The sequence below is a fragment of the Anoplopoma fimbria genome, chromosome 12, assembly GCF_027596085.1.
Source record: "Anoplopoma fimbria isolate UVic2021 breed Golden Eagle Sablefish chromosome 12, Afim_UVic_2022, whole genome shotgun sequence".
NCBI classification, from domain to species: Eukaryota; Metazoa; Chordata; class Actinopteri; order Perciformes; family Anoplopomatidae; genus Anoplopoma; species Anoplopoma fimbria.
In genome coordinates, this window is record NC_072460.1 from 1,615,027 (window position 1) to 1,637,150 (window position 22,124).

At 41.3% G+C, this 22,124-nt stretch overlaps 2 protein-coding genes across 2 annotated transcripts in view; both read right to left on the reverse strand.

Moving 5' to 3' along the window:
- Positions 1-1,688: 1,688 nt before the first annotated feature.
- rhoab (ras homolog gene family, member Ab) lies at positions 1,689-12,756 on the reverse strand. The gene is made up of 5 exons (XM_054609997.1): positions 12,652-12,756; positions 7,081-7,238; positions 5,948-6,068; positions 4,778-4,908; positions 1,689-4,404 (listed from the first exon to the last, which is right to left on the reverse strand). The coding sequence occupies exons 2-5, from the start codon at positions 7,234-7,236 to the stop codon at positions 4,231-4,233; spliced, it is 582 nt and encodes a 193-aa protein (XP_054465972.1). The 5' UTR covers positions 7,237-7,238; positions 12,652-12,756; the 3' UTR covers positions 1,689-4,230.
- A 2,507-nt stretch (positions 12,757-15,263) lies between these two features.
- Positions 15,264-22,124, reverse strand: part of tmem115 (transmembrane protein 115) — a 9,360-nt gene continuing 2,499 nt past the window's right edge. The window contains exons 4-5 of the mRNA XM_054609908.1: positions 21,053-21,417; positions 15,264-19,228 (exon numbers count right to left, since the gene is read on the reverse strand). Coding sequence (XP_054465883.1) covers positions 18,919-19,228; positions 21,053-21,417 — 675 coding nt within the window. The 3' untranslated portion in view covers positions 15,264-18,918. The remainder of the gene's footprint in view (positions 19,229-21,052; positions 21,418-22,124) is intronic.

Genomic DNA, 22,124 nt, shown 5'->3' on the forward strand with positions numbered 1-22,124 from the left:
TTGTGGTAGCAGGCTGGCTTAAGTAAAGGGTCGGAATACGTCTTACGCTGTTATCTCGCTGGCTTTACTAAAGAAGACATATGTTGGTGCACGGAAGCTGCTTTTCCATCAACACTCTTCTGCCATCAGGGAAAAAGAAGTGATGGAGGATCGATGTCTCCAGTAGATTCCTCTTTAAATAAAGAGTTAACGATGTGCAGTGAAACGCGGCTTAGTGGCCTGAACGCTGAGGGTGAAGTGTTCTGCAGTAAGGTTAGTAAAGTTAGTCATTTCCTCTCACATCCGCCCACTACTACACCTCTACTAGGCCTCTCCATACTATCCATCCTCACATTTTCTATACTTGTTTATTCCTCCTCCTCCTCCTCCTCCTCACCACACCGGGCTCCTATATAACCGCAGGAAAGCATGAATGTAGGAAAACGTAGGTTGATATTAGTCCAAACATCATATTCTTTAAAAAGAAGCTCACAAACCTTATCCTTTGATCTTTTATTTAGATTATTACTACAACTACCACATTTTCACCTTCAGTTCTAAATCACTCCCTTTAGTGAATGCTTACACAACGAAGGAGGCTTGTGTTTCTGTGTCTATGTGAAATACCCTCCCTCATAGAACTCGCCTTGAGGTTTGGTTACGTCCATCCCTATTTTTGTATCCTCTAATGACAATGGATGATTTTTATCAGCTCAAAACATAATCAGACAAAAAGATTTGGTCCAAAATCAGTTGTGAAGATGTGATGTGAGGCACTACTAAATAGATATGTTTCTATACGAAAAGCTTTTTGTAAGTGCAGGCTCCTTCTGAGCTCCATCCTGCTCATACGTCCATTTTATTCCTGGATTTCCACTCCTCCGCTCGGCCTTACACAACTACTGTGTTCTATTGTCGGTCACAGAGCAGCTACACACTCTCCGCACACGCTTGCAGCTTCTGGATATAACTCGAGAAACATCCAGCATCATCCCACACGGGCTGAACGCACCGCTCCTCACCTCCACATCCCACACACTGTCCTCTCTGGAGCTCACATCTACTCCGGTGTGGTGTTGCTTTCTGCTCCTCAACCAGCGATTAATTCCTTTAAAGCCAGAATACAGACGCAGCAATTTGAAAATGACACATTGAATTTCCATAAATTTATGATGAGGTACAATATGTTTAATGTCATTTTAATTTTGTGATTCGACTGTTGCAAGGTTTATTTGTGGCGCAGTAAAACAGAGTGATTTAAGCCGAGAGTGGCTCCACACTATGCAGCAGGGGACTTAAGAGAAGCTTGTTGGTGTGATGCTTGAAATCTTAAAACTAGAGACCTTAAGCTCTGGGACATTGGGAGCTTCTGGATGACATCGAGTGGTTCATCATGTGCTCTGGTTTATGATCCGATGAGGCTCTGCATTGAGTCTCAATCAATCACAACGGGCTGCCATGGGGTTTCATTGTTGCATGATCTGCACCAGTCAGTTTAATGTATTTCATTAGTGGATGCAAAAGTCTTTTTACTCTGAACTGTTTATATAATTCTTCATATTTTGCAGAATATGTCCGTTTATGTGGGACCGATGTGTCACGTTCAGTTCTTGAAAAGGAATCCATCACATACATCGATACTTCATGTGTGTTGATTGGACTTAACAGCTCTTCTCCTCCCGCAGAGAACTCAATGAACAGAGGCTGTGTGTTATAGAAAGTAATTTATTACACAAACCAAAGCTAGTTTACAAATACATTTTCCAGTCCTGTGCGTGTGTAGTCTAGTATGAACAAACCCACATTTTATATTTACAGACTTTGCATACAGCTTGGTTTTCCTGTTCCTTTTGTTTACATCACGGTTTCAGCATCCAAAAAAAATTAGGATTTAAAAGTACAATAAAAGTAGAAATAAAAATGATTTGTACATAATAAGGAGACTTATTATTTTTTTCCTTTTGTCTTTTCAGCCAAGTTTGTGTTCATAACAAGAAGAGCCGGCGATGCTCCAGACAGGCAGCCGAGAGGCCAGCCTTTCTCCTGACTGCCAACAACAGCATTTGGCAGGGATGATTGACGGGTCCTCACAACCAACCGCAAATCACCAGAAAGATTCAGGTAAAGCACAAAAGAAGAATTAACTAAAGCGACGACACATAAGCAGTCCCATAGTCTTCCCTCTCCTATTTTAAATACTGATAGACAACATATTTATGACTTTTTTTTTTTTTTTTTTTAAAGCAGGAAATAAAATATAAAAACAACAACACAAGACCAGGTTTCTGGAACAGGCTCCTCCCTGGAGGCCAGGAAGAAGAACAGGAGGGTTCAACACTGTAAAGAGAGCCGGCATCTGCCAGTGAAACACACAGAAGAGTCAGGGCCGGCTGGTTGCTGATAAATCCCAAATATGACGGGCCACCTTTGCAATTTAAGGAATCGGAAAGACCTTTAAAAAAATACCCCAAAATGAAAATGACACACAGCAGGTGGTTAATTATCATTCTGCTAGTTAGTGACGCAGATCAAAATCTATCCAGCAGCCCAACCTGACAATTCTGTCATTTCCATGCAGTTTTCTGGATTAAAAAAAAAAAAAAAAAAAAAAAGGGTCACATGTGTGATGTTTGTCTTTTTAGGTTGAACTCTTCAAGCAGATGGTAGGTATCAAGAGTTTACCTATGAAACATGTAGATATGGCGGATACAATGCTTTATCCCAGGCACCTTCTTTTCCTCAAACATTTACTATTTTTGGATAATTGTACACTTGACCTTTTAACATGCCTACACACAAAAAAAAAAAAAAAAAAAAAAAAAGAATAGTCGTTCATCCCAAATAAGGAGATCAGTGTGGGTGTGCTTGTAAACACAATACTCTCCTCTCCTTGTTCTTTGTCCTGGTCTAAAACCAGGGGAAGACGAGCACCAGCAGTCAGCTATGTGGACCAGTCAGCTTGTACTATGTAGGGCAGAAAACTACCTTTGTCATCCAGTGGGACCACAATCAAATCTGCCACGTCCACTGATACGGTCTATAGAACGGTCAATGATCAGCTGATCAAAGCGGGTCCTTTTAGTGTCCAGCTCCGATGCCGAGTGAGTCACAATGCTGCTCCTCTGGAAGTAAGTAAACTTCCCTCTGTCCTCAACACTTCATGGTAAGATGTTTAACATTTAAATACAGGCGGCGATGAGAGCCTCTTGAAGTACAGGTCATGTGATGATGCACAGCGTCGGGGGAAATGTTCTCTTAAGTGAAACTGTGCACAAGCTGCAGTTCAGTAAGAGAAGGTCTCCATGTGTTAGTCACTGAGGATAATCCTGTGCTCACAGTGAGAGACCGAACGGCACTGAGCTGGACATTCAGCTCCCCGCCACATAAGACCCGAGCTCCGGACAGCAGCTGACCACTCGTTTAACATCGTGGATCAAACACAAAGAGGACAAACTTTTCAAAATGCCTTATTTTACTCATTAAACTGTAAGTTTATCAAACCTGTTTAATCACCATTTTGAGCAGCACTAGATTAACAGTTTACTTGTGATTTGTCTTCTTTTGGGGATGTTCAAATTCCCCGCCCAGCATATGAAAACAGACAGTTTGGCCCTGGTTTGGTGGATACAGTCTCATCATGGTCCCACCCACGCTTCAGTCTTCCATCCCTTTACCTGTCCAACTCCACACCGAACCCAGCCCGACTTCCAGGTTGGATTAGTCCACTTGTGGCCCCCTACAGTGTTACTCATTTACTGTGCCATCTGTTGGCACCCATCAATCTGTCAAGTCCTCCAGGCAGGAAAATAAACCTTTTTGTTGTTGTCCATACTGAACACAGTCTGGACCATCCCATAATTAACCAGCAACTTAATCAATTTTACTGGGTCAGCTAGACCAGGATCTCCTACAGATCTTTATCAGTGTAAGTGGCTTGATGAAAAGTCAAAATCAACCAGCGTTTAGCTGGTGTAAAGGTCCCAACTTGATGGTAAACCAGTAAAAAGCCCAATGCTTTACAGCGGTAGTCATCCCCCCCCCCACCCGTTCCTCTCCACCAGCCCAAGTCCCAGGGTAAATTCAGTCCAACAAACAGTCATTTACAGCGGTAGTCATTTACTGCACTCGTTTTTCTTCCCCTCCCTCCCTCCCTCCCTCCCTCTCCCATCTAGTAATCCCTCCGTCCCTCTCGAGCCCTATCCGCTGGGTGCAGAAGCCCAGGGTGAAAACTGTCCAAATATGTCAGCCGCTTTACAGCACGACACATTTATTGCTCTTCTTCCCGCGGCGGGCCTGCAGCGCCGCCCTGGTGGCCATCTCGAACACCTCCCGCACGCCGTCCTTGGTCTTAGCAGAGCACTCCATGTAACCGAAAGCCGCAATCCTGCCGGCCATGTCCCGGCCCTCCTCTGCCTTCACCGGCTCCTGATGGACGAAGAGAAAAGCAGGAAGTTGGTTTAGGAAACCATTCAGTGTACAGCTAGTAAAGCAAACGAGCTGAAATCTTTACTCATTTTACCAACTGCTCTGTAGTTTAGTCATCAATGATAGATATAGTTGAGATGTATTTTAAATCAAGATGCATGCATGATCTGCAAGATTTTAATACTATAGGACTGCATGTTTTCTTCTCTTGCCTCGATAAAGCAAAGAAATTGTGTTTTATGCCTAAAATACATCGTACACCCACATTATACGTTTCAGTTGGTTGGCAGAAGAACAAAGAATACCCAAAATGTTAACATATAGGTATTTAATAAATAAAATAAAAGTGGTAATTAGAACCAGACATCAGTACCTGCTTCATCTTGGCCAGCTCTCGGCGTGTGTGCTCATCATTGCGCAGGTCTTTCTTGTTTCCAACCAGGATAATGGGAACGTTGGGACAGAAGTGTTTAACCTCTGGGGTCCACTTCTCTGGAATGTTTTCTATAAAAAGAATAACGATAAGTAAGCAATAATCATTGATCATTTTATTTTGTGTGTGCATGCCTAGGTAAATTTGGTTGTCAGACCGATATTCAATGCAGAGCCATATTGCAGTAGAGGTGATGGATCTTTACTATATTACATTTTTTTCTCCAGTTGTTGAATACATTTTCTAGTGACAGGAAGCCACCAAAGCTCAATTAAAGGAAAAAGTGACAGAACTTTAAAACAAGTTTCTAGTGTTGTGTTTACACACTAAGACCATCCTTTTATCTTTTTGTGCCTCTCTGTGTACGTCTCATTCACAACACAGGAAATGCTAATAACTACTTAAAGAATCCCACAAACTTATAGGACAGGCTGGTGCCATTTCTTTTGCAACCCACATTGTAAAGCTGAATGAAACTCTTGCATAAAGACCTTTGATGGTGCAGCAATTATCTTTAAATGCGTTAAACAACGATTCATCCAACATTTACAAACTGATTTAATTTAAAATGTGAGTCACTGCAAAACTAATTCTGCTTGTGAAGACAAAGAAGAAAAATCACAAAGAGCCTCTGTATCTTAACTGAGCATGAAGTGTGAAAAGAAATCTGCCAGGCTTGGTCAGCAGAAACACTGCTTTAAACAGACACGTCTGAGGAACGGCCACGTAAAGCAATCTGAAATTACAAGCGTTGGCACAATAAGCCTTTGTTTTGTTACATCTGTAACTTCCTCTCATTTAATCCCTTATGATTCATGCCTAGCACTTTAATTATCTGCAGCTTTTATCACCTCATTTTATGCAAATCCATGTGATCACAGAAGTGTTGTTCATAATCAGGACAGAAAAGGCATGACTTGTTGTTTTACAGCGGGTCTGTTTGTGTAGCTGTGTCAGTGCAAATGTATCAGTTCAGTGGTATGAAGTCGCAACAGGACGAACTAACCACATACAGACCCCAGAAATAAGTTCCAATGAAAACGGAAAGATGGGGGGGTGGGGGACTTTATGTCATGCATGAATATTTGTCTGTGTGTGGTTTGTACTCACCCAAGCTGTCAGGGCTGTCTATGGAGAAGCACATGAGGATGACGTCGGTGTCTGGATAGGAGAGAGGTCTCAGTCTGTCATAGTCCTCTTGACCCGCAGTATCCCAGAGCGCCAACTCCACCTGACACACACATCCAGGGAGGAGGGAAGGACAAAGGGAGGGAGAGAAGTTAATACACCATGACCATCCTGATCAGCACAACTTCAACATTGAAGTCGGCAACAAAAAAAACACCAGATAATAAACAAGCCAGCCTCACCCTGAGCAGGACTAGAAATACATTAATACATCACAATAGCAAAACTAATGAGTTTAAGAAGGAAACCTTTCAAAATCCCTCTGTAATGCTGCTAAAATGTTCCTAAAAGTGGCCCTATTTTATAAACAGATATAGGATCTTATTTAATTAACAAACCAATGACCCTTTTTTAAAGTCTGAGTCATTTCATACTAGTGTCTAATTTGAATTACCACCTGCACACCAATTCTGTATTAATTCACGCTCACTGAACACTCTGGCACACATACGTGACGTATAGAAACCTCTCTGAGCGAGCAGACGGAAAAGCTAAATCGGGAAAGCAAACCACATTTGGGAAAGTGTGACACTTAACAAGAAGTAGCCAGCGTTCTCCTCAGCAGCACAGAGGGCTAGGAATCAAACAGCCAATAAAGACGCAACGTCCCACAATCCCATTAACCCAGAATGAGGTCAGGACATGTGGGTGTGTGACTGATGAGTGGGGCTGGGTGTTGCAGTTATCCAGAGCGCCATACATACAGAACCTGGAAGTCTCACTCCAGATGGAATTTATTTTACAAATTCCAAATTTTTACAAGTATGGAAGACAGTCCTAAGCCTAAAATGTGCCGGTTCTGTGGGATATGAAAGGTTTGTGTCAATCAGGAAGGAACTTTATCATCAATTTGTCCATCTGTGTCCACATAGGACGTGTATTCACCGCTCTAGAATAAAATAAATAAGACACCTTGCTACCCCGAGGCACCACTTGGACATAACGTTAAATGGTGTGAGGACCGTAACATAAAAAGTTTATGAGAAGTTTATTCATATGAAAATGATTAAGGACAGAGAGATACTTTTGATACAGAATCACTGCCATTGCCTCACCTGTTTGCCATCCACCTCTATGTCGGCTACGTAGTTCTCGAACACAGTGGGGACGTAGACTTCAGGGAACTGGTCCTTGCTGAAGACGATCAGAAGGCAGGTCTTGCCACAAGCTCCATCCCCCACTATCACCAGCTTCTTACGGATGGCTGCCATCCCTGGAGGAAGACACAGAGGAAGAGGAGGATTTGATCAATACACACAGAGTCAAAGACAAACAAAGGAAACCAATCAAACGATCCTCCTGGCGAATACATAACGTGCAACATACGTGGGATGAAAGTAAGACTGTGTTGAGAAGTGTTGCTTAGTTACACCATGCAACACTATACATGACACATTTAACCACAGAACTGTAAAAAGGTGCGATCGACCTGACATTCAGAGTGTCTCAGGGGATTGTAAAGCGATAAATGGAATCTGTTATGGTCTTAACATTTGTGATGTATGTAATTTCCTTGAACTGGCTTGTTAGCCAAAAAAGCAGAGGACCGTATGTATAAAATATAATAAGGTAATCCTTTATTAATCCCACAGCGGGGACATTTGCTGGATTACAGCAGCAGAGAGGACGGTGCAAACAAGAGACAAAGTAAAAACAAGATCAAAACAAGTATTATAAATAAGTAATCACACAGTAAAGAATAACAATAAGTAAAAACTACACAATAACTAAAATATAATCAGACAGAATAATTTAAGTATTGCACAGTAGATTGCACAGACTTTCTATATTGCACAGATATATATTATCATTGTTTTGTATGTGTGGTCTTCTGGGAGCAGAGTATTAATGGAAAACTAAACGCATAAAAACATCTTGTAACGTTTAGCACTGATATTCCATTTCTATGTCCTACACACCATTTTATTAAATAAGGTAAAGGCTGCATAAATAAAGGCTGAAAAAATGAGCAAGCTTGTGCGAGCCTGATATTTCTTTCAAGAAATGTATATTTTTTTTACGTCACTTTCTCTACAATGATAGCAATTCATAAATAATAACTAAATATCTTAAATGCTATTATCAATTGTGTTAAAATGATTTATGATGATTAAGAATACAACCATCAGGGTAGACTACATGGGGAGATGGTGCTGTGTTAAGATTGCACAACATTTCTGTGCACATCCTGTCATCCTTACACAACATACAGGCGTCAACACAAAGGCGGTATTACGGCACATCGCAAGGGCGACTAGTTCAATGTAGCCGAGGTTCCACTAAATCATGACAGTAAAAGGCCCAACAGATGCGTCAGTGTTGGAGTGAGAGAACCATCTTGCCCAACAGAGTTAAGGGAAGTTGGGGGAAATGGGTGTCATGTAGCCTCGTGCCATTGGCTGAGAGCATCTTGGATCGCTCCATATTGGGAAATGCCACTTTACAGAAAGTCACCAACACAGGAACTCGGTCTAAATGTTGTGAAGTCTTTACAAATATTAAATTCCCCTCAGTTGTTTTCACCAACAACCACAACATACAACAGATGTTTCCCTTTATACAGGAACAGTAACTGTGTACAAAAGGCCACTTTATACACCTCATCTGTCATGGTGGCACTGCAGCAGAGAAGCCTTTTACACTAACACAGTCCATGTACTCACTAACTGCACAAGGACAACTGGACCCAATATAGAGAGGGTAATAAATCATATCACTGATGGGTTATTTGCTCCTTGGTCTGAAGAGGTGCAGCACTGTGCGGTGTCAATCACATTTCTCTACATTTCTGCTATCGCCATCACAGTGAGTCAGACGTAGGCGTGATAGAGGGCAAACTCCCGACACCTCTGCTGCGCTTTCTGAATTCATCAGCTGTTTTGAGCCGCAGTGTTCCTGGAAGTGTAACTAAAGCCAAGGTTAAAGGTTCAATTCCCTTCCCTGTGTCACTTCTGCCCCTTTGAAAAGATACCTGGGACATCAAGGGTTTTTAACTTCACTGCTAAAATGTGTTTAAATCTCGAATGTGCTTTGCATGAGAAGATGGTGTCTTGCACCAGTCTGTCTTCCGTACCCTTGAATACGCTTCCCCTTTTTTTTGTCCATTCAGCAGTTCGTATGCTACTGGCATTTTCCGCTACGGTTAACTGTGTGCTGCCTAAACGTTCTTTATCATCCGTCTGCATATTCAATCCTTTTCTAAACCACATCTGGACAGTAACATGTCCCACAAAAGACACCCGCTGTTGTTGCCCATTGCAGTCACATGTTACAGTAAGTAACTATAAAAGTGAATTATAATACAGACAAAAACACTATGCTTAACATCTCAGCCTTTTCCCCCGTTAGTTTCTGACCCTAAAAAGCACCAAAGCACAGTGAGGTGCTGCATGCTTTCTAGAAATGGTAGATGAATACTCTAAGTAGGACAGCAGTGTCAAAAAAGATTAGACCATTCATTCCATGACTTAAGGAAAAAGGAAAAGACAAAAATGGGGGCAGCTGTAGCCTCGAGGTGTCTGTACGGTCAATGCTTGAAACGTTTGACCAGCGGGTAAACTGGGTAAACAACAATGTGCCCTCCTTTCAACAAATGCTGTCTAGGCGCCTATAAGCAAGTCATTAAAGCCACCAATTATTCATTCAGAGCAGCTTATCAGGAGTCTTGAAATCAGTGATATAGAGCAGCATCTAGTTATCAATGACACTATCAGACTATAACCATCTATAAATATATACAGTATCTAAACCATTTCCCGGCTTCAAAAAAGGCAGGAAACACTTAACGGGGCACATTGAAACAAGACACAACAACAGGAGCGGCACAGTGTGCATAAAGGCAACACAACAGGAAAATCTCCATTAAGCACATGGAGACTGTTGTGTCTGAACTCTCGTCTCATGCCACAAATATCTCACATTAACTCTGTAGTTTCTTTTGTTTCACTGCTTTAAATAGGCTTTCCTGTAAAAGGAAAAAAAACATCCAAGATTTCCTTTATTGGCCAAATCATCCAGTCCTGTACCGGCCCAATATGAGCAGAACATTAAAACTACTGACTCGATGCTAAACGCACCAGCTAGTGCAGGGAAAGACTGACAGGAGATTATACAAAACAACTGGATGGAAATGGGGTGGATTCAAAGTAAAAGGCTGTTTATGCCGGCTATGCTGAAGGTCACAGTAACAACAAATGAAGTGCACGTCTGGTACTAAGATGGGGGGGGAAATCACATGAACAGAGTAGGATGGATGCAGAGAGAACAGGGAACACTCCTGTGGTATAAAGTCAATGACAATAGAAGGACAACAGGCAGAAGGGGAATCCTTCCTGTCGTTTTTGTGATTCACTTCATCCCCTGACTTTGATAAAACAAACTGCTGGACAAAGCCGCTCTGTAGCGACGCAACTGAATAAGTCACACAGATTTTCAAAAGCCGTTTGATACGTTTTGTCTTTCAATCATGTGTCCCGTGGAGATGTTTCAGGATCCTGTAAGCTGTCATTCAATCAAACTACGACAGACAGCAGACCTGCCAGTCAAACCCGCTCCTGCATCCACACAAGCAGGTTTCATCATCAACACAAAACTATTCTGCTGCGATTACGCTGAAACGGTGTTCGTGTTGCATTGCTTCCTCGTATGACACAGCTTTAAGATGCATTATTAAAATGGGTACTGTGTGCGTGATGATTCATCAGCATGTCCTTTAGAAAACCCCACACAGGCAACAGTTGCATCAAAAGGCCTGTGTGTGCATGTGTGTGTGTGTGTGTGTGTGTGTGTGTGTGTGTGTGTGTGTGTGTGTGTGTGTGTGTGTGTGTGTGTGTGTGTGTGTGTGTACGGCAGGAAATACCCCACGCAGTCTTCAGAGAGGAACATTTGCCCCAGCTTAGCGTTGGTTGACGGACTGTCGAATGATGAATATTTCAGTTTCTCTCAGAAGCTTGGCAGGTGTTTTTCCTCTGCCACCAGACGTGCATTTATGTGGGCGGCAAAAATGTGAATTAACCCATTACTGTGAAAGGAACAGGCAATACTATAACTATAATTATTCTCTCTGTATTTATAAGATTTAATTTTAGTTATTGTGGATTTTCTATTTTTCTTACTTACTTTTAAAACACTTGTTTTGTACCTTGTCTGCACTTTATCTCTGCTGCTGTAATCCTGTACATTCCCCCGCCGCGGGACTAATAAAGGATTATCTTATCTTATCTTATAATAAAAACAATTCAGAAGTAAAACTAAATGGAGATCTATTGTGCCACGTTTGTGGTAATCAAAGCCAAGCCTAAAAAAGATCCTCGTCAATAAGCACAATCATTTCACAACACACAGTCTAATCCTTATAGGCATAACAAAGGACTGCTTAAATAAGTGGAGCATTAAGACTATATATAATAATAATAATAATAATAATAATAATAATGAGGATATAATGTTAGTTAACAGCGTCAGGGGTGATAGTGGGTGCTGCACATAAATAAATAGTATATTCTGATGGACTAGATGCTATTACGCCGTCTTTACTTTATCTGGGAAGAGCAATAAACAACAATATATATCACAAAAAGATTAGTACGCAAGTATGATTGGATAAAACCCTCATGTTGACAGTGAAAGCATGAGAAATGTATTTACTTTTGCAACTAAGTTAAATTAGGAGATTTTGACCATTGATCTAACTTATATTTACTATTGCATGAAAACAACCTCTCACATCATCAATAACAGTGATCAATAGATATCTATCTATAGATATATGTATATACATAGATATATATATAGAGAGATATAATATATATATATACACACAGTAATGGATCCTTTAGTCAGCATCACCCAGTCACTGGTTCCACTGTTCCCAGTGGAACCAGTGACTGTTCCCAGTGGAACCAGTGACTGGGTGATGCTGACTAAAGGATCCATTACTGTATATATATATATATATACTGGGACCAGTGTTCCCAGTGGAACCAGTGACTGTTCCCAGTGACTGTTCCCAGTGGAACCAGTGACTGTTCCTAGTGTTCCCAGTGGAACCAGTGACTGTTCCCAGTGGAACCAGTGACTGTTCCCAGTGGAACCAGTGACTGTTCCCAGTGGAACCAGTGTTCCCAGTGACTGGAACCAGTGTTCCCAGTGACTGTTCCCAGTGACTGTTCCCAGTGGAACCAATGACTGTTCCCAGTGTTACCAGTCACTGTTCCCAGTGGACCCAGTGACTGTTCCCAGTGGAACCAATGACTGTTCCCAGTGTTCCCAGTGCACAGACTGTGTTTCCACTGGGTGGGTCACCAGAGAGGTGACGTCACCACAGAGGCAACAGATGTCTCGTGTCCGCAGTGGGGACAGAGGGGGGGGCACCCTAACCCCCCCCTCTGTCCCCTCAGACACGTGACCCGCTCTGCCTGCTCTGCCGCTCTATCAGAAACGCGTTACGGGAGAAAAACAAACGCGTGCGGCAAACAACGCGGAAGCGGCGCGGAGTCCTCGGAGCGGGGATGCTAACGCGGCTAGCTCGCGTTAGCATCCCCGCTCCTCTCTGGTGACGGCTCACAGCACAAAGCTGCCCGGCCTCAGGCCTCAGGGCCCGGGCAGCGGGCTGAGGAGGAGCTCACCTGCGGTCTGTCGTCTGTCGGTGCTGTCGGTGCTGCGTCCTCTGCGTCCTCTGCGTCCGCTGCAATGAGCCGCCTCACGGGAGCGCGCAGACAGGGTTTGTAGTCTGGAGCTGCGGGGGAGGGGTGACGGGCGCGGGCACGAGAGCCACACCTGCGCGGGCACGACGCGGACGAGCGCTGAGAGCAGTGACCGACTCTACTATGTATATATATAACTATATAACTATATATATATATATATATATACTATATATATATATATATAACTATATAACTATACATATATACTATATATGACCGACTCTATATATATATATATATATATATATATAACTATATAACTATATATATATATATATATATATACATATATATATATACATATAGCTATATATAACTATATATAACTATATATATATATAGTTATATATATACTATATATATATATATATAATATATATATATATAACTATATATATACATATATATATATATATATATATATATATATATATATATATATATATATATATATATATATATAACTATATATATATATATATATATATATATATATATATATATATATATATATATATATATATATATATATATATATATATATATATATATATATATATATATATATATATAACTATATATATATATATTATATATATATATATAAAATACAGTACCAGTCAAAAGTTTGGACACATCTTCTCATTCAATTTTTTTCTTTGTTTTTATTTTTTTCTACATTGTAGATTAATATTGAAGACATCCAAACTATAAAGGAACACATATTAAATTATGTGGTAAACAAACAAATGCTCAACAAACCAGAATATGTTTTATATTTTAGATTCTTCAACGTAGTTGAATGAGAAGGTGTGTCCAAACTTTTGACTGGTTCTGTACACACATACACATATATATATATATATATATATATATATATATATATATACATACATACAACTATCAAAAGTAGAGGACTATGATTTAAGGTACCAAAATAATTTCAGATAATTACAAATGTATAATCTTAAAACCTAAGTGAACCAAAAATAACTAACATTTAATGGGTTGTGTCCCCACCTAGACAAGGATAGCTTTGAGTCAATTGTTTTATAACCCCAATCAGAGTTAATGGAGCCAATTAGAGTTTTTCCAAAACTGAAGCTGTAGGTTTCTCTCAGTGTCTTTGAGCCAGCAGTGAACTGTCCAAGTGGAAGTCTGTACTTACTGCCCCACCTGGCGGACAGTTTAGGTAAAGCATGCTCCATGTTACTCTAACCTGGAGACAGTAGTGGACAAGCTTCTGATCAGTACATGACCTTCCTCAGCAGATGTATCATCATTTTGAGGACTTCTCGTTCATGCTGGCTTTCTTTTTTGACCTCGGGACCAGTAGTTGACCAAACACTGTCATAACAAGGTAATTTAGTATTGTTCAGTATAACTAATACTTTATACTAATAACTACAAAAACCCACAGTATTATGTTTAATTTAGGTTGGAATACGTGTCCTCTGATATACAATGATCACCACCTTTGACAGAATCAGTGAATTGCAGAGGAATTGGTGGATGATAAATGTGCATTGATCATATGTTGAAGTGGTCACTGTGACTGTATGTTAAGACAGTACAAAGAGGTCTTTTTAAGGGTATCATATTGGTATTTGTATCGCAACCATAGTCAGAGTATTCCTCAATAATAGAGTCTTTTACAGTATTTCTTGACATTAAAGTGCACTTTCCTTCAGTTGGTTATCCCAGCACTCTCTCTAACCCTCTCAATCATTGTGTTAAACCATAATACTGTAGAAGTCTCTGGTGCAACACCCTGCATGTCAGAAAGAGACTCACTCATCGGCCAGCTAGCTGTAATCCCGTCTATAAATATCAGGAAAATGTGTGTCTAATATAACCACAAAACCGAGAGTCTCTGTCAAATTACATGTTGGTATGCTAATTTTAGAAACATTCAGGATCTGATGGAACACTGAGTCAGTAGGGTTCATGGTTGTAGTTGGATGTTCGAGGTCAAACCACTGAACCACCTCACCACTATCTAGCCCACCCCGTAAGTACAATCACATGTACACCCACAGCAGAGGAGCAAATACCACAAAGACTGAAACACTCGTTTTAATTTAATACAATCGTCTTTTATTTCATATAGAGATAAAGAAATATATCTGAAAACTAAAACAGAAAAGTCTGTGCAACTGCCACAGTGCAGAGGGAGGGAGAGAGAGAGAGAGAGAGAGAGAGAGAGAGAGAGAGAGAGAGACTGTCATTAGTATGAACAAGATCTGTTGGTGCAAAAGTAGGGACAGATAAGTCTTTATATCTGTGTTTGTTTTTAAGGAAACCATTGCCGTAAATGACCTTCTTTGCTAGCAGCACACAAAAACAGAGCAGTCGCTTCTGTAATCTGTCCATCGTTTTAGGGCAGGAAAGAAACAAACTACTTCACCAAACAATCAGATTTTAGGATGTCAAGCTATTAGAAATACATGGATAACCTTCACAACTCAAAATCAAACCATACGACTGATGACTTTGATGTAGTCACGTTGACTTGACAAAAAATTCCCATCATTTCTGGCGGTCGATTTTTACCTGCAGATGAAGACTGGTAAATAATCAACTTTAACATTTTGAATTGTCAAAGAGACCTTTTTCTCCTAATCACATTAACATTCTATTAATTCCAGTTTACACAAAGACTGGGAAGAGAAACTGGACTTCCTTTGGTCACTTTGACAGGAAACCAAACAGGGAAAATCTAATTGTTTGGGTAAAGCAGCTTCTGAGGTTTGAATATAGCCAACCTGCCTGTGGTGGGACTCTGATAATGACAAGCTACTGGTGTACAGGACCAAACACGTATGAACCCTGTATGGAGACATATTACAATCAAGTGCTTGTTCATTGACTAACAGGGCGTGTCCACTGACAGTCATACCATTTATACTCCTCACCTTCAGCTCTCCTAGTCAACACCAACTGTGTGTGTTTCATTAGTCTCTTCTCTGTCAGGAGTCACAACACATATAAAAACAGGACAAAACAAAGGGAACACAGATGAAGAATGAATGGAGGTTTGGCCAGGCTCAATCTGTAACCTCCGACTGACGACTACGACATTCCTACGCAGACTCACTGATCAAATTGCACAACTTCACGCTTATCTTCAGGCAGCCATGTTAGAATGTGTTTTGCTGCACGGCTGAGTCAAGCCGAGTCAGCAGCTGAGGGAAGAGTAACATGCAATTAAAATTGGTATGAGGTTCACACCGATTGCTCCGTGACCATCTGTTACTACTGCATGTACTGGTTTGTTTTGACACTTTTCTTCCTCCATTGCTACCGTGAATGTCTTTGATGGTAGAAGGCGTTTTGAGAGTTCAGATATTTGACTACAGTCTCAAGCTTGATTTGACATATTTAATCAAAGAATAGCCCCACTCATCCAACACAAACATCTCCTTGAGAAAAATAAGAACACTGGGAAATGAGCAGAAGGGAGCAGGAGAAACAGAGGACAGAACACACAGAACGTCATCACTCTAATATGGCTTATCACTTCCCATACATAAAACATTTCCATCTGGTGAAAAAAAGTGGCTGTTAATCATTGCCTGGACTGAAAAGTCCAGACGGAAACATATGTCATGTGAATCTGCAGTACATTGTATAAAGGAACATAACCGTGGGTTGGAGATCTACAGGGACAAACTAAAGCCATTGCAAGTTTGAATATCAGACTGCTAATGTTTCCCAGGAGCATCTGTCACCAAACCGGTGACATTATCGCTTATGTCACCGCTCAACACGTCAAGTCACACGGCACTATTTGCCAAAAAGTCAATCTTGTGATGTTCTTCCTCAAAAGAACATTAATAATGTGTCAGCTAAGTTTCAGTCCAGGCTTAAACCTCAGGCTGATCACTAATCAAGGCTTTTAGAACTCTGTATTTTCCATTTTCTTTCTTTCCATTTGCCGTATTCCACCTTTCCCCACACACAGAACATATGTGTTTTAAATATATACGTAGCCTTTCCTGGATATTAAATAAGGTTGTTGGTAAACTGTAAACATACTTTGCTGTGTCTTTGCTCACTTTTGGAACATATTCAAACCCCGAATCACACTGAATCACCACAGAACACGTCTGGGAGGACACAGGAGGAGACTTCTCCTCCTGTTAATGAACGCGGGTACGAGAGGCCAAAACCAGCCACTCTGCCTTCTGTTACATCTGATTAGTTTGTCAATACGGTCAGTGACAGATAAAGCGATCAGCATGGCCACTGCAACATTGTTCTTCACACAACAAATATCAGATTATTAAATATGAAAGACAGGATTTTTTTTATATTTTAATTAAACATCTAAAAACGTAATTCTTTAATTCAAACATTTTGTGTAGTTTCTAGGTTTCAAACTCTTTTTCCTGCTGAAGTACTGAGTATCGAAACCCAAACTGGAGTGATCGATCAGCTTTTTTTTGTTTTTCCAAGATGGTTTGTGAAATAAAGCATTGCCCACATATAAAGACACAACAACCTTCAGCATAATCTACCGGCTCTGTTGTCCCAGGAAGACTGGTGAGCATCACGTCATGTACTCTATGCTCCTTGTTTATTATGTGCAGATGAAGTGGTGGTTCACCTTCTTAATTATTTGGAAATTCTCCTTTAATTTGGAAACATTTTCTACCTGATAAAAAAAAATGTTTTTATCAATTTGTCCTCACTGTTATTGCAACATCTGACATCAACAAGGACAGGTGGGAATTTGGAAATTCAATGATTTGATCATTACAAGATGAAAAATGAATGAATCACTGACCTTTTGGTCTGCATAGAATTCATGAGGCATTTTGAAACAATCTAGCTTCCGATCAACCTTCAAAGAAAAATGATTCATCCCTTGGTCTTACTTGGCATTGTGAGTGAAGAAATGAACGATGGTACAAGTGCAAAGGATGTGACTGGGAAACATTCTCCAGGCTGATTACTAATCGATGCAGGCGTCCACTGTCTGTGGAGTCATTCATCCTCAGGAGGCTGAGATGCATCACATCAGGGCAGACTGGCAGAGCACAGGTACAAACTATGAATCTGCAACTGAGACAAAAAAAAAAAGAAGCCTATTCTCTACCCTTCTCTGTATTTGTCAAGGTGCCGAGTGACTTAACCTCTCTGTATCCCATGCACCCAGATAATTGAACAGCTCTTACAGGATGATGCTCCTGGAGTAGGCTTAATATTATAACCTAAAAATTTGAATCAACTCATAACTCGTAAAACAAGAATCAGACACAAATGTGTGTGCATGAACGCCGTTAAGGTGCACAGAAACATAAAGGTGTGTATTTTATAATTTTGTATAGTCATGAACAGACCCAGAAGAAGAAAAAATACAGAATTGTTCTCCATTGAATGACAAATGGGGTTAAAAGAAAAGGATAAACGGTCTGTTTCTCTGCCTGTTGTTCCAGAGACACCAGACAGCAAATGAAAATAGTCTGGAAATTCTCTTCACCAGGAACCTCTTCAAATCTTGAAGTTTTGTATCACAGTTTACCATCAGGACAGACCTGCATCAGCTTCCTCTGGTCCAGCACCTCTGCTGACTTCATACTTCCTCCTTTAGACACCAGGTTCAATATCAAGAACTAAAAGCAAATGTCACCTTCAGCCGTTTTGCAGCGCTTTTCAAACCGGCGGGAGAATTCAGCACGAGTCTCCATCACTGACGGCGTTCTTGTGGCAGGTGATCAGAGAACCACTACGGCCGCACCAAAAAAAGACTTATAAAAAGGGCTATTGTACACCCATTTTGTTGTTTATTTAGAAAGCAAGAGAAAGAGACACATGAAGCAGTGGACCGAGCTACTGCGAAGCTTGGATCAATTCCAGACAAGACAGAATTTCTGGTTGACTTGCGTTCGTATGCAGGAAGGAGGAGAAGAATTGCGTGTCCAGTTTGCTCAACTTCACTGAGCATTTAAAACCGTGTCTGAACATCCTTTGGCCTTCATGATGACATTGACAGTGTGTTTGTGAGGGCACGGTCGTGTGTACGAACTGGTCAAACATGTTGCTTGTGTCGCCGCGCGTGATATCGAGCGTATATCTACTCACTGTCACATATTTGTAGAAGTCAGGGACGCTGATTACACTAGTAAACCTGCCGGTGACGCCCAACTGAGAGTGCCTGTCTGCATACGTGTGTTCCGTTTGTTACGACCTAGAAGGGGCATCCTCGAAGCTGATAATGCTGGACTCTGGGTGTTGCGCTCCGCCCGTGGATGGCCCTCCGCTGCTCTGTGACATTGAGGATGAGGAGGTGGAGGAGAGCGAGGCGCCGGCGGGCCCCCCTGCTGGTCTCGTCGTGGAGGAGGAGGAGGGGTCACGTCCACCCGGGAGGAGCAGCTGTGTGTCGGTTCTGACCTCGTCCTCCTCGTCGTCCTCCTCGTCGTCCATGCTGGGCCAGGCAGTATGGTCCTCCACCCGCTTCAGACGCTCGTTCAGAGCCTTGAGGGCCAGTTGTCTGAAGGGAAGAGAGAAGGACAGATGTTGTTAGTTTATCTGAGAACGATGTGCAGATGTGATCTAATGCTTCAAAGGCATCACTGTGCTTCAACATTTGCATGAAACAAGTAAAAAAAGAAAAGAGAACTTTTGTCAAGAGCAGAGGGTGGGCAAAAGTGCAGCACTATTTGAGCTGTTTTGAAGGTTGAGTGCCTTGCTTAAGGGCAATGGCTCAGTATATTGTACTGCAACAGATGTAATAACAGATATCTGACAGTTTTGTTGAAATACATCCTGAGCGCAATCAATGAATAAGAGGCTCTGTATCTGTGGCTGTAATAAGCCCATCGAATCAGTTTCTTTTGCCCAAATGTGATGACTGGAAGGGTCATCTTCAGAATGATAATTTTGGGGGAGTGGCTTTGGAGGGAAGCCTGAAGTCTGTGTTGCCAACTTGGCGACTTCAATGCTAGATTTAGCAACTTAAGGAGCTAGTGCTTCCAGCTACTTGGGTTGGCAACACTGAGCTGTGATATTTCAGATCGATAATTTCAAAAATGAAGCGTAATCTTGCTAGTTTCTCAAGATTACAAACCCTATCTTAAAGGGTCTCTTGTCTTTCAGTTGAAAAAGAACAAACTGATGCCTCAGCTCTGAAACGTGGCAGCAGAGCTGAAGCATGCTGACATTGACAATGTTCAAATGGAATGTGATGATTAACGGAACATTTTTCACTGAGATGATCAAGCGGTTTCCAACAGCAAGAGAAATTATTTTTTAGAACCAACTGATACTTTTTTTTTTGGTAGTAAAAAAACTAGGGAAATATCACACTTCTTAGCTTATACTGTCTTTTAATACAGGCAATCAGAAGAAGAACAGGCAATTATACAATTTAATGATGTCATTTGTTGATTAAAACTCCTCATTTATGCTGGAGAAGTACCAATTACTATTTGAATCATCACCGTGAGGTTCATTTCCCATTCAGCACACCTCTCATCACCAGCTAATCAAAATCAAGCATTTAAAGAGGCCTTAGCTAAATTCAGTAGGAAGCCATATTTAACGTGTCGTGATGTAATGAGTAGTGATGCAGACCAAAACATAATCAAGTTCAACCAGTTTCTGGATAAAAATGTAATTATACTTGTTTGCTAACTGAGAAGTTGCTTCACATGTTCAACTGTGTGTCTACCAGGCAATGACACAGGAAGAAAAACACACCTGACAGCTGGAGAGTGCTGTAGAGCCGAGTCATGAGTTAACCGTATGTAGGAAGAGAGCGCCGAGGCTCAGCAAACCTCGCTTCAATAAATAAAACTAAAAACGACATTGTTTCTGTTCCTCGTGTCCGCCTGGAGTATTTATTTTACCAGATGGGTCTGTGTAAATTGTGTATTTCACTCACAGATACTTGCATGGATTCTGGACATTTTAATGGGTTTCTAAAGACAGTGGTTTCATTTAATTGAACAATATTTTGCTGCCGAACATTATGTGGTATCACGGATACTTTGAGAAGTAGGAAGTCAATGGATCTTGTTTTCTCAGCTGCTGATTCTTTTAAGAAATAAACACCTGGCCCTCGTTATAGAGTTTTCTAGCAGATTTAGTGTTTCTCACCTTGGATGTGGGATTCAACTGCGTTTGAGTTTAAAAAACGGTTTGCATAAAAAAACTTCTCTTATGCATTGCCTTGTACCACACCTCAGATTATTTAACACTAATTATGCTACATATTTGTATGAATTAAATTCAATGAAGACTTTTAACGGATCCACATGGACCCTGAACAAGCATGCACGTGTAAATGTTTAACTCTTTTTTCGCTCTGACTCACCTTCTCCTCTCTGCATCCTGGGGGTCCGTCCCTGGTAGGCTGATGGTTATGGAGGACGGGGCCCCTACGTCGTACCTCTTCACCATCTTCCTGCACACCTTCACCTTCACAAGGGCAGAGTGGACCAGCCCCGCCAGCAGGCCCACGACCGGCTGCAGCGCCTCAGGGAAGAAACTAGCGAAGGCAAAATGGTCCGACATGTCTCCGCGGCCCCGGCTGTGCCTCTGGTAGAAGCGCAGGTAGACCCAGCCGGACAGGGCGCCAAAGCTGTATGCAGCCAGGTCAGCACAGCTGTCCAGCAGCCCTGACAGGCGCAGTAAGGCGAGGAGGAGGAGGACCAAAGCCGGTGCTGCTTTCAGTCTCACCTGAGATGGGAGGGAGAGACAGCTTTTAGCTCATGTGAACCAGAGTAATCAGGCAAAGGGACAGCGACCATTTTGTCCAGAGACCGCCATGGCTGCCAGTTCCCACAATTCACTCAAGTCAGCTAGATTCAGGAATTGGAACACCCAACAATAGCTGGTTACATGCCAGGGTGGAGGGCGGGAGTCATAGTCAACATTTACCAGAGTTTTGAAGGAGTACATTCCCTGACCTGCTCAGCTGAGATGTGGAGGATTAGAATGAATTAACCCAGTGTTATACAAACTCATAACAAGCACAACAAGCAGTCTGGTAGTTTAAAAGATACACATTAGGAATGTGTAGCTAAAATGTGCTGGAGCAACAAAAATAAATCCATATACTGACACTCGGAGTCAGAAGAGCATCAACAGATCACAATGTAGTTCAAATTTGGAAGAGAATCCCATGCCGAGACCAGAGAGCACAAACAAACCAATCAAACACTCAACAGCCTTTAAACCGCTGGCTTATATGACTTTAATTAACAGCAGGATCACTATATTTGACATGTGGTGCTCCTTAGACTGTATTTAAGAAGGGCGTGCTCACAAAACGATTAAAGATGATACCATACCACACCTCCACAAACATAACACTAAATGAAGGAAATGGTACTTGTATAAAAAAAAAAAAAAAAAAGGCTATGCCTCCCCCAGAATAAAATCAT